This window comes from Wyeomyia smithii, chromosome 1 (assembly GCF_029784165.1).
Source record: "Wyeomyia smithii strain HCP4-BCI-WySm-NY-G18 chromosome 1, ASM2978416v1, whole genome shotgun sequence".
Classification (NCBI taxonomy): Eukaryota; Metazoa; Arthropoda; class Insecta; order Diptera; family Culicidae; genus Wyeomyia; species Wyeomyia smithii.
Genome location: NC_073694.1, coordinates 920,858 through 934,001, shown reverse-complemented (window position 1 = coordinate 934,001; position 13,144 = coordinate 920,858). Strand labels below are relative to the sequence as shown.

The following is a 13,144-nucleotide window of genomic DNA, read 5'->3' as shown; positions in this document are numbered from 1 at the left end:
TCTTAGTGCAACTTGATTCAAAAGACAGCCTCAAAACAATTCGATTTCATTCTTGTTTTGGATACGGCAGCAAGTGATACCGCATAGCTGCACATAGCATCTGCTGTTGTTCATTGCACAATGATCCAGAAACCAAATTTAGGGGGAAATTAGCAAAGTTTTAGAGAAAACTTTTTTTTACAAAGTTACTTAAAATTATTAGAGCTATAACATTGTAAAACAAGTTTTTCTTCTATCTACAAAGATAAAAAAGTTAGATACTTGATTGCATCGAAAATTTCAAAACCTTCTAGTTTTTCAAAGCTCTTGGAGCTTTAAGGAAATCTTTTTATAGATTAAGGGTTGTTTTTTACTATTTCGAACTTATTTGAGCCCAAATATTTTTAGAGTTATTGTTTGTGTTTTTTTGAGCTTTGCTATGAACATTAGAGAGCCGATGAGGTGTATGAAAAAAATTAACCTTCGAATATCGTTTAGCGGTAGACCTCAAAAGTCTTCTCGAACAAAGTCCCCATGCAAAATTTAAGCTCAATCGGACATCGGGAACACGTGGCTCAAAGCGGTCAAAGTATCACAAAAAATACCGATGAAAAATAAGCACATGAAATTGTTGATATCAAATTTTTTTTTTGATGCCAGATGTCTTAGGAACGCTTGAAACGTCGAGATTTGGTGTAAACTCGAAAAGAAAATATTTTTCTAAAAAATCAACGCTTTGAGGCACGTGTTCCCGATGTTTGATCGAGCTAAAGTTAGACTGCATCAAATCGCAGTCTAACATTGGAAGGTCTTTGTCTCGAACCGGCAACACATGGAAGCACGAGCCAACTACTACTTCTACTTCCTGACTGTTTTCTAGACCTCGTAAAGTTAGTCCGCTCCGTAGCGCTAATGTATCGCCGCATCAACAATGCCAGACTCCCTCGAAGCGAACGTATGAGCGGTTCACTAACATTTCTTTAAAAAGCTGAAAGATTCTGAGCTCTCTTTTATAGATATAGAGCTTTTCAAAGCTTTTTTGGATTATTTCAATGTTTTTTTTTTTTGATAAGCCCTCAAACTTTTTTGAGCTGTCTTTTCCTTTTGAACTTTTTTGTACTCTTTTGAACATTATGAAAATCTTGAGATTTTTTAGATTTAGAGCCTCTCGAAGTTTATTCGAAGTTCTAGCTTTCTTCGACCTTTTGAGCTTTAAATTTTGAATTTGTGGAACAGTGAGCTTGAGGATTTTAGTTTTTATTTTTGCTGTTTTTAAGGTTTTATCTCCATTCGTTCTCTTTTGAGTTTTGTTATTGTCTCAGCTTATCTCTGATAATTTTGAGATTATTTTTAGGTTTTATTGTTTTTAATCTTTTTTGAACTCTATATAACTTTCTAGAGCTTCTAGGGCTTTAAAAGGTTTTTTTTTGAGTATGAGCCTTTAAATTTCTGTTTGGCTCATTAGAAACTTTTGAGGCTTCTGAGAGCTTTTTAATTTTTGTATTGGATTATTTCTAGATTTAGACTTGTTTGCATTGAGCTCTGAAGTTTTAAGCTTTTTGAAGAGTTTAAACCAACTTAGAGTTTTAAGTTTCTTTATTGTTTTGAGCTTTCTAAGAATTTCGAGATTTTTGAGTATTTTAGAGCATTTGTAATTTGGGTTTCTCGAAGCTTTAGTTCTTAAACAGCTAAAAAAAGTTCAGAAGACTTTAAGCTTTTTTTTAACATTTGGGATTTTTAAGATTTTATCACAGCTTTTTTTTATCCTTCGAGTTTTCCAGAACTTTTAAACCTTTTTTAAAACTTTTTTGGGTTTTTAAAAACTTTTTTATTGACATTGGAATATATCAGAGCTCTCTGCTTTTCTAGGTTTTTGAGCTTTTGCGCGATTTGTTGTTGTGAGGTTGAATTCTAGACTCGGTGTCGGTTTGAAACCTCTAGTTTTTTTATTTTTCCGAGACCTCATTTTTTCTTTGATGATTTTAGGTTTTAATGCCGGATTTTCATTTGCGTCGTTCATAACCTAATCATTTCAAAGCCCGCACTGTTTTCGGTTTAATTTTGTTAAATTGTGTTTTGTGTAATTTTTTTGAAATCTGAAACTTGGTTGATGCACTACAAAGAAAATAAATAGTATATTTGAAGAGTTGCAAGAATGAAACGATCGCTCAGAACAACAAAATTCTGACCCAACTTTTCTAACAGGACACCAAACGTAATGGCAAGCCAATCGAATCGAACTAATCGATGGACAAGTTGTTAAAATATGCGGGTGTTGGAAGCAGTTTGTCGCGAGCAGTTTGTGCGGCAGAGTGTCTTCGGTTGTATGTCAGCTAGACAAAACCATAATTGGTGAGGATTTCCCCGAACTATGCTGCAGCCATTCTTTTGATATGTTGAAGCTAGTGAATCAGTTACTGTTTAAAAATTTCTAAGCAACAAAGCTTCGGGTATGTCCTAGAACTTCGTTTTTGAAAGTTTTCAAGTAACGTATGCTTAGTTGTAACTCGCAAGAAAAAAAAAAAACAAAAACGCCTCGGAGACCCAAAATTTCAAATCGAGAACCCTGATCCTGTCAAATCAGAATAAAAAGTGTTGAATCTCCGCAAACTCCCTTCATTTATTTGAAGCGTTCCGGTTAAATTAATAGTTGCTTTTTTATTCCGATTAGCTGAATTGATGATAAACCTCGTTCGACGAGATTAAACCGGCAACCGACTTTCACGTACTCAAAAACATTCCAGAATTCTGTACTCTAGCTAGCTCGAGCTTCATCAAATCGGTTTAGGTTGCTGCGATAATCGAAGCAGGCGGCGACGGCGTCTAGTCAACCACAGCGTCGGCTGCGCTTTTCAAGTTTTCGTAGCGTATTCAAACTAAACTTTCACCGAGAAACTTTGCCGCTGTTGGATCCACAAAATAATTCGCTTCCTCTCGCTTATAAGGAACGACTGGCTGAAAGTTTTCCCAATCCAGGCAAAAGGCACCCACAAAAAGGGGAAATGTTTACACAGCTTTTACAATATCCTTTAACTGTGTTTACGGGTCCGGTTTGATCCCTTCGTTTTCGCCGCGCAAGTTTTGACGTTGTGGCGGAGGCGGTGTTTGATGTTATTCGTTCGGTAATCTTTTTCGGAGATTCAATTACCGAAACTGCGCGCCCGCGATGGTGAAGCGTAAAACGCATCCCCTAATCTTAAGTTCACTGCGCTCGAAAACCCGGGGTGGGAATCGTTTTACCCGTTGTTTACCAACGCGGGAGTTGTAAAATTTGCAAAAAGCCGCAGGTTCATCAAATCGCAAACACCGCAGCATCAGCAAAGTCAGCAGGATGTGTTTTTATAACAGCAGAATGCGGGAGGAGGTTTTGTTTACTTACGTCCACGTGAAGCGTGCAGAATTTTCCGGCCGCATCAGCCCAATCCATACCGGGTTGGTCACGTCCAACTCCTTCAGGAAGGCTCGGGCCGCGTCGAATTGAACTCCGTTGTCCACTGGAATGGAAAATAAAAGAGGCAGAACATGAAATATTTTATTGGCGGAGGAAATTCGCGAAATTCTGATGGCAAAAAAAGAAGCTTTGTCATACTTCGCTGAGAGCACAAGTTTCACGGCACGCTTCGATTGTGACGCTGGAAATTTATCTAGGGCAGTCGTGCGAAAAAGTTGATGCAATCTGGGCGTCGCAAGAGAAAAGTTCCTAAACAATAGATAAACTGTTCATTATGTGCACGTTTAGACGCGGAAAAACTTTAATTTGCAGTGTCATTTTTCAGGTAATTTTGCTGAGGGGCAAAGTTGGCGGAAAGTTCGCAGATTAAATCTTTGCCTCCGGGGAAGAAATTGACCTACTTTCTTTCTTTATCGTTCGAACGCGATGATAGAACATGATTGCTGGCATGGCCTGCTGTGGGTTATGTTGGAAATTTTCACGCAAAAAGGCTTTAAATAAGAAAGCTCGTTAACCTGGGCATTGAATCGCGAGAACACAACATTCTTCATGAGTGTAATCGATAAAATTCTGGAGCACCAATTAACAGATTCGAAGCATCAATTCTGACAGAAATGACCCCTCTTGAAAAATCACCGCCGCGCAGAGGAATAATAACGGCAGGCTGTCAGTTTATTCGACTCCCAAAACGAGTTTCGAAACACTCTCATCAAAGGCAATTTACCACTTCCCTCCTCTTCATTCTGATTTGTTTTTTTTTTACTTTTTTATTTTCGAGTGAAACTGTAACAGTCGTTCATCAACTGCGCTGCAATTTTTCTGCACACTCTACTGGCAGCAGCAGCAGCATTGGCAGCAGGAAAGCATTTTGTTGATGAGGAACCACCCCAAACCCGCCCCTACTGGTACATACTAGAACATACCATGAATAATATGGACAATGTAATTCCGAGCGGCTGAAGTGGGAGCACAGATTTAGCAACAAGACAGAGAACTCAATGAAAATAGAAATTATTATGAACATTTTTTTCACCTAATAAAATCAATCTATCTGAGGGTGTGTAATTGTACCCTAATCTGTGTCACATTTTTCCCAGTAAAATATCTTCTCCATTCTGTGCGGTAGAGAAGCAATCATAACGAGTTGCTCATTTCAGTGCTGCTGCCAATCCGAGTGAAACGAGAACGGAAAAGTGAATCAACCATAGAAGAACACACGACACGAGAACGAGGATTGCTTGCTACTTCTTTTGTCTGTATATGTGTTTGTGTGTGTGCTTGTATGTGGATGTACTTTTGCTCCATTTACAGCTAACATTCCCCATTTGCACAATGCAGTAAACAAAATGTTCAACATACAAATTGCAGCACTATAAAATTGGAACAATTGAGCTTGAAGTGAGCAAAGTTTTCCCGTTTTTTTTGTCCCTATCTGCTGATCCACACTTGGCAGCATGAAAAAAAGACTTTACAATTGCAAAGGGGTAAAGTAGTGTTCTATCGTACCGACGGAAATTACCGACGCCGCCGTAGAAAACTCATATTTTCCAGCTAGATTTGTGAGTGATATTCAAATAAATTATTTCCCACCCATTCCGAGAAGGACGTCTGTATGTAGAAGATAGAGCGCCCAACTTGTCTTCGGCACGCAAATTACTCCATTTGCATACAGAGGGGGGAGAGATGATAAGTAACCATAACCGGCTTCTCCGATATCAAGTCGAGTGCAAAAGTTGAGCAACTAGACATGCATGTAAATCATCGTCGCCCGGAGAAGGACCGGAGTGAAATTGCAACCATAGAAAATTTATTCCACTCCACATTGCGAAACGGAAATGGCTTTATGTGGGACCTGACGAACGACGGGTAGAACCGTAAAATGAGGACTGCAATCGAAATTGTGCACATACACAAACACACAGTTTACTATGACTTCAAGTATCAAAGTAACAATCGAAAGGCATCGACTTCCATTCTAGTAAGCACTGTCTGTCGTTCAGGATAATAATAATATGCATTCAATTTTAGAGGCACCCTGTTGATTCAAGTGTTGCTGCAGTAAGTGCTCTCTTAGTAAGTGCTGCGAATGCTGGCAAAACATTGCCAACTTTAATGTTTTTTCTTTTGTGGGGGGAAATTTCTATGTCGTAGTAGGCCGTGTTATACCTAGTCAAAAAAGGGATGATGATGATATCAAATTTTATCAATGTTATTCTTGATTCAGAATGAGAGATTCCAAATGTCGAAGTTCAAACATTATTATACCTAAAACTAGATTTTTTTTTGAATATTTTTTTTGCTATTATGAGCTCAATCGAAGATAATTTTCTGTTTCTCCTTTCTGTCATTTAAAAAAGTTTTTCGTCATCCTAAGCTTGAGTGAGAATCTTTGTCTCTCTTGGCTTATTGTAACTGATATCCGCAATTCGGACTCCATTTAATGTAATATTTTTTCTAGTTTACCTATTTTGCATCATTTTTGTCCCATTAGTAGCATTCCATTATTCTGAGATTGATTTGGAATCATTATATTTTTCTCTGGCCTCGATATTCTGAGCATTATTTGAAATAATTTCCAATAATTAGGGGGATTAGAGGCATAACGAGCACACGGGGCGAAATGGGCACCCCTCTTTTAGGCGAAACTACGCATTTTTAATACAATATGGTATGTGGAACTCTTCCGTAGTTACTACAGTATCTCTTTATGTAGAACAAAAGTGGTTTGTCTGTTTAAAATATGGAAATATATGGAAAAAATCAACTTGGTTCCCGGATGTTGGAAAAATTATTATTATTGCGCACTACAAAATAAGCTTCTACGGTCGTTTAAATGGCTTGATCAAGTATGTATACACATCAATATGACGTATGGATCATACCCCAAATTTCACCATCATTGAAGTTTTGATTTTAAGCTATAATTAGTATTAAAATCTCATGTTAACTTTAACTAATTCGATAGGGGCGAAATGGTCACCTTTAGGTGGGGTGAAATGAGCATACCTTGTCACATGAACTTACCTGAAATTCATCTCAGTAGACTTGTGAGTTTGTCTGTTTCCATAGTCAGTGTTTGTTTACGTTTACGTACGTGTGCGAACATATATTAGAAAATCTTTGAGACCGAATCGGCCAGAAAAAGGGACTGTACGAATTGGCCACCATAAGGCGCGACGGGACATTCACGAAACAAGCCGCCAAGTATCACGACATCCCGCGACAAACGTTGGCCCATTAGTTGTACTTCTACACAGTTTAAGATATGTTCTATAAGAGTGCTCATTTTACCCCGTGGGTGCTCATTATGCCCCAGTGGGGTGCTCATTGTGCCCCACACACCGACTGATTGCTAGTTTTTGATGCATGAATCTGATTTGTGTTTTTCCCCATTATACGATAAACTTTTCAATTTGTGAATAGTGTACCTTTAATTATAGATAGTTAATTCAAGTTTTGCACTGTAGACAGCTTAAAATTTTTGTCGTTTTCCATGCTTAAATCAGCAACCAAGAGGTGCTCATTATGCCCCTATTCCCCCTATTTAACTTTCTCCACCCTTCAGAAGAATTTGTTGTGGAGAATCATTGGCTTCATGTTAGAAATTCGGATCCACAATCCGAAGTTTTGAAATTCAAGTCTGATATTCCAACAAATGAAGTCAAGAACAACTAATTGTAAATCCGAATTATAAAATGGCTAGATCGAAAACCTTACTCTATCAATTTCAAATCTTCATTATTAGGAATATAATTCTTAATTATCTTTAAATTCAATAGTCTTAAGTCTGAAATCTTTGATTGCGTAAATTAAAACTAATAAAACCTAAAATTAACTTATTTTTCAAATATGTAGCAGCTTTATATTTTTTTCTCATGCTAAGCTCTTTCCAGATTACTTTTTATTTCTAACTAACCTATTTTAATTCGATTAATTTTTGTTTCTTCTTCGTCTACCTAGGATTTACAATCCTGACTGACTATCGCCTGCCTGATCCTTCCATCCGAGTTTTGGACGGTTTCGACGACGATGCCACGGACCCAGTTCTTCCGAATGGTATCATCAGATACGTAGACTAGGTCGCCACGGCTTTGTTGCAGTGACTTTGAATGCCACTTTGTTCTATGGTTGATGGACGGCACGTACTCATTGACCCACCGTTTCCACTGATCGTCCGCTAGTGATTGCGACCTTTTGTGATGATCAAATCGACTTCTGGTTCCAACGACGAGTACGTTAGAGGGCGTGAGTTAATTAAATCTCCCGCTTCCGCAACTGTAGTCAGCAGAACTTCGTCGATCAGCGTTCGTCCATCGTCGAGAACGCTCAGTGGAGTCTTGGCGGGTTAAAGCTCCACCGAGTTCTGGCATCGGTGAAGGCGTCTTTAAGATCCATTGCTATTTGCTTCATGACCTTTCTTTGGCTGCTCGGAAGTGAGTTCGTTGCAGGCCTTCCCTATCTACTTCATCCTCGTCCGTATACTTGGAATGTAGAATCGCTGTCGCAATTCGTTGACGGCAGTCTCTACGTTCCCATGGGCAAGTTGCTGGGGATAGTGCTCGAGTAGCTTGTCGCTCACCGGATGTTTCTTCGGCAGGATTATCGGAAACCTAAGGTCGAATGGTAGGGAGGGATCCTCGCACCGTTGGAGAGCAAACCGCAGGATCGTCTAGGCAAGGATTCAGGCTGTAGATGGAACTGAACTTCTTCAACGCTTTGACCTCGTCCATCAAGGCTTCCGCCTCCTTTGATCACCACGGATACGTCTCAGCTTTTTAATATTCCTCTCGATTAAATGGTATCGTCGATGCCGGATTGCTTTTCTTCACCAGTTTCTTCATCTTGTCGGTTGTTGGTAACACCTCGATCCTTAACCCGTCTCACTTCCTTCTGCAGTTTGTTGCAAATCGGTATATGCATGCTATCGTCCGGACTAGCATCGTTTATCTCGATCTTCAAGCGATGTTCATACACCATCGGGCCTGTTAATGAAACTTCGTGGAACAGAAGGCATGCTCAAATCTCTTCTACAACGTCCGACGTGATTCTGTCCTGCCTCGGGCACTTATACTCCGATTTGTAGAGGAAATCTGGACCACGAAACCACGGTCCATCAGAACACAATCTATGTTTTGTCGCCCACTTCGTCATCGTGAGGTTTAGGACTTCGTCGATCCAGTAAGCAACGAACTGTTTATACAAGCGATGGCCTGAATGGATCAACGACAACACTATCTTCGAGTCGCTTCAGATCTATCACTGCTCTACCTCAACGGTGCGTCAGCGGTGCCACATCAGAAAGCACACTGGACCGTAAGCCATCTCGATCCGGAAGTACACCGTAGCATCGCAGGCGTTGTCGCTTGCATCAACGAGGACATGCAGTTGTACGTTGCTAAAGCCCAGTTGCACTCACTTCGCCACAAGTCCTGGATCGAGAATTTTCCCGAAGAACGTGTGAAAGACGACAACAGTCCTAACAAGTCGAAGAAGCTCATCACACAACTCTTGACTACTCTCTTTGTCGGTAATCGCTGGTTTATCTTCTTAATATCCGCGCCGTAACCGATTTTCTTCAACCGGTACTGCTCTCTTCGGGAGAATCTTCTTCTGTTTCTTTATCACTCTCTCGTTTTTTTTTCTTCTTCGGAACCTCGGGCTGTCCAAATGGCGTGTTGTTTTTGTTGTGCTCTTCCATGAAACTGTCCGGTAGACTTGACCTCCCTGTCGTCTTTGTCGTCGGGGTTGAATGCTTCTGGTGAGATCCTCGACAATCAGCAGGTATCAGCTCCGTCTTCTCTTCTATTCCTTTCTTCGACTTTTCCTTTTCGAAAGTAAACGGTTCCTGGTTACGACGTTTCCGACTTTACTTTGTTCTGCCCTTTCTCTTTTGATCTTTCGTTTTTACCATTTTCATCCACACTATCAATTCCATCTTGACCGTTTTTCTCAACGGTTTTTTTTCAGTTCTAGCTGGTTATGCTTCTCCACCATTTCTGTCCGCAGTTTCCCTAATTTCTTTTGATGAACTTCCTCTTCGGCGATTTTCTTCTCCATTTGCACCTTTCTGAACTCCAGTTCTAAGATTTTATTTTCTATCTTCATTACTACATTTACTCCTTGAATCTAATATTTTCAAATAAACTTAACAAAGCAACTCCTAATTCTACTTACTTTTCATTCCGAGTGGTTCAGTATTTTTCACCTTTTTCTAGGTTTGCTGTGGGAGCCTGCGGCGTTCCTATGACGATAATTCATTAGATTGTATAGTTTTCTCCGCACAAATAGCCTAACTTACTTGACTAAGCCGTGACCTCTTCCTTCCCCTTCCAGAGAATGGATAAGTGTCAAACCACCATAGAAAGTTGTGTTTGATTTGTATAAGAGCCCTTCCATCTAGGAGTGTCGAACCACTATGAAAATATTTTTTGCTCCCTAAAATCTCAATATGTCAAATTTGGTTCCGCTTACTTGATTAGTTCTTGAGTTGTGAAAGAAATTCGAGCTTCTTTTGTGTGAAAGCCCGCTTTCCCAGAAGAGGTGTCAAACCACCATTTTAATTTTTGTTGCTTCCAAAAACCGTAGCATATCACATTTGGTTCCATTTGCTTGATTATTTCTCGAGATGTGCAGAAATTTGAGTTTCATTTGTATGGAAACCCTCGGTTCCAGAAGAGGGAGGGGTCTCAAGCTATCTCAGTCACTTTTCTCGGCCCATAAAACCCCTATTTCCAAATTTCACGCCGATCGGTTCAGTAGTTTCTAAGCCTATATAGATCAGACAGAAATTGTTGGAGTGGATCTTGCGCTTCATGTTTGCCAGAAAATTCTCGATGAGACGCAGCTGGGAAAGGTTGGGCGAATTCGCTGACTTGGATACCACTCAGGGTCGTTGGACGCTCGGGACCGGTCTTTTTTTCGATACTGCGATGATGGTATCATGCTCGCCAAGTCGGAGAAATTAAAAGTTGCTTCTGCTCTCGTACAATGGCTAAGGTCCTATTTTGTAAATCGAACGCTGTACGTTGAAATAGCATCACAACATTCTACATACTTTTCGAATCCGCCGGGCGTTCCGCAGGGCAGTCATTTAGGGCCACTGCTCTTTGCACTGTTCATAAACGACGCATCCTTATTACTGCCAGTGCCAAGCCGTATGTTTTTTGCAAACGATGTCAAGTTAATGCGGATTATACGAAGTATCGCAGACTGTCACGAACTCCAGCGGCTCTTCGACATTTTTTATAAGTGGTGCACCAACAACCTGCTAACAATTAGTATCCAGAAATGTTGCGTAATCTCTTTCCATAGAAAAAATGATTCCATAACGTTCAGCTACACCAAGTTAACCAGGTTAGAGACTTGGGTGTTATTCTAGACGCATCGCTATCATTCAGGGCGCACTACAACGAGATTATTGCAAAAGCGAATCGATAACTTAGATTTATTTTTAAGATAGCATCGGAACTCCGCGATCCACTTCGCGCCTTCGATAACTGTACATATCTCTGGTCCGTTCTGTTCTCGAAACGAATTCCGTAGTGTGGTGTCCATTCAACGCAAATTGGATTACAAAAATTGAAGCCGTGCAACGGAAGTTTGTACGTTACGCCTTACGTTTTCTGCCATGGCAGAATCCGCAGCAGCTACCGGAGTATTCTGATCGTTGCCGACTCTTAGGCATGATAACACTGCATAAAAGACGTTTTGCAGAGGATATCTTTGTATTCAAATTTCTGACTGGTGAGATTGATGCCGCAAGAATTTTACAGCGATTAGATTTATATGCTCTGAAACGATCATTAAGACGAATTTTCTCTCTCTGCCTCAGCCTAATGCATCTTATGGACTACATGATCCCATTCGCTTTATGTCAGCAAGCTTCAACACCGTTGCAGCATCAAGCATCAGCATCAGCACAATTTTTATCCGCACAATTTACCATTTTTTTCGCACCATCAATTCCATCTTGACCGTTTTCCTCAACAGTACCCGCGTTCCCTTTCAGTTCAAGATGGTTCGGCTTCATCTCCATTTCTGTCCGCAGTTCCCCGAATTTCTTCTGATGAACTTCCTCTTCGGCGATTGATTCTCCATTTGCACCTTTCTGAACTCCAGTTCCATTCCTCCCTTTTGAACTGGGAATGCTGGCGCATCTCGAACATCTCCTATCGAAACTCCAGTCACTTCCGGTGCAAAATCAGACCAGTAAGGTACCAATTTTCAATGCAGAACTTTTTATATTTATGTTTTTTTCAGGTCTTTACATTATTACTTACATTTACAGTGTGTCCCCCTACTAATCCCTTTCTTCCAGGTTGAATGCACGGCTGAGGATTCCAATTATTTTACGAATATTAAAAATCGTTTTACGAATAAACTAAGCAGAGCAACTCTTAATTTCATTTATTTTTTGTTCCGAGTGGTATATATATTTTTCCCCTTTTTATGCAAGCTATCACTCTAACAGCGTATAACGTGCTATGGTCTATGATATTATCGAAGCTTTAGACCACTGGGGATTAAGTCTGGAGGGAAGTTTTGTGTGGAAGAGCCTGAGAATGAACTCATACTTAAAGTTCTGTTGCCAACGAATGGCTTGGTTTTACTAAGATGCGAACCTATCACCAAGGCCGGCATCACATTATTTTCCCGAGTGGGTAGTAATGGATAGGGAAGGTTCATGGGTTATAAAGGTGTACGGAGACAGTACGGAACGAAAGATGAGCGGCTTTGGCATCGCCTTCTCGCTGATTGTCAGCCACAGCAGCACCTTCTTAGGGAATTTGATGTGTGAAATGAACTTCACCTTAGAGCTCACTTCCTTCGTGGGGAAAGTAAAATAAGAAGTGCCCTGCCAGTCGTTGCCATCCAGAATGAGATGGGTCTCAACCACCGTCACGTCGCGATTCGCTGGGAAAATCGACTTGACCATCTTATTCAGCCGCTGCCGCAGCGTCATTGCCTGTGGCTCCGAGACCATTGGACGGGATTGCCGCTTTCGGACATGTATGACGCCAGGTACATTTTCACTGTTTAACAGGTTGCACCGACCTCCCGATCAAGCGTACGCAGCGATGTAGCCACTTTTCTCTTGGTCTTCCTCTTCAGCATGCTTTGGAGTTCTAGTCACCGTCTTGAGGACCCTGAGTCGGTCGTCCGGAACCGGGCTTTCTTTCGATAATCTGATTGTAGAGTGTAGTGTAGTGCCAAGGGGTAACGTTCACTGTTTTCGCCATCACGGCTAGAGTTCGAGTCAACTTTGTTTTGCTGACTTATGGGTTACTATGATTGATGCTTCTCGAAAAAAGTCTTCATTCAACATTTAAGCTTAATCGGACTTCTGCTAATTTTTAACTCACAGTCGTGAAAGTGCACAAGAATAGTTATTGAAGTTTTCGAAACAATCAAACAATTGCAGTTTTTAAATAGTTTTTGATTCGCCACAAATCAGAAAAACATTTCTTTCGTTACAACGAGCCTGGTATTGATTAATCAGAGGAAACAAACAAATTCGGGAACAATTAAACAAAACAAAATAATCCTTTTTCCTGAGAAACTTTACAACTGTACATAAATCTGTAGCTTTATAACCTCTTGCTCAACGATGTCCATGAAAAAAAAAAACATTACATTTTTTATGGTTTTGTCCGATAGTTTGGGGTGGGTAAGTACCCACAGGAATATTTTCCGCGTGGGTACTACTAACCGCCG

General features: G+C 40.4%; 1 protein-coding gene across 1 annotated transcript in view; it reads right to left on the bottom strand.

Moving 5' to 3' along the window:
* LOC129719103 (uncharacterized protein DDB_G0290587) overlaps positions 1-13,144 on the bottom strand; it is a 254,928-nt gene that overhangs the window by 30,136 nt on the left and 211,648 nt on the right. Inside the window, exon 3 of the mRNA XM_055670501.1 lies at positions 3,359-3,473. Coding sequence (XP_055526476.1) covers positions 3,359-3,473 — 115 coding nt within the window. The remainder of the gene's footprint in view (positions 1-3,358; positions 3,474-13,144) is intronic.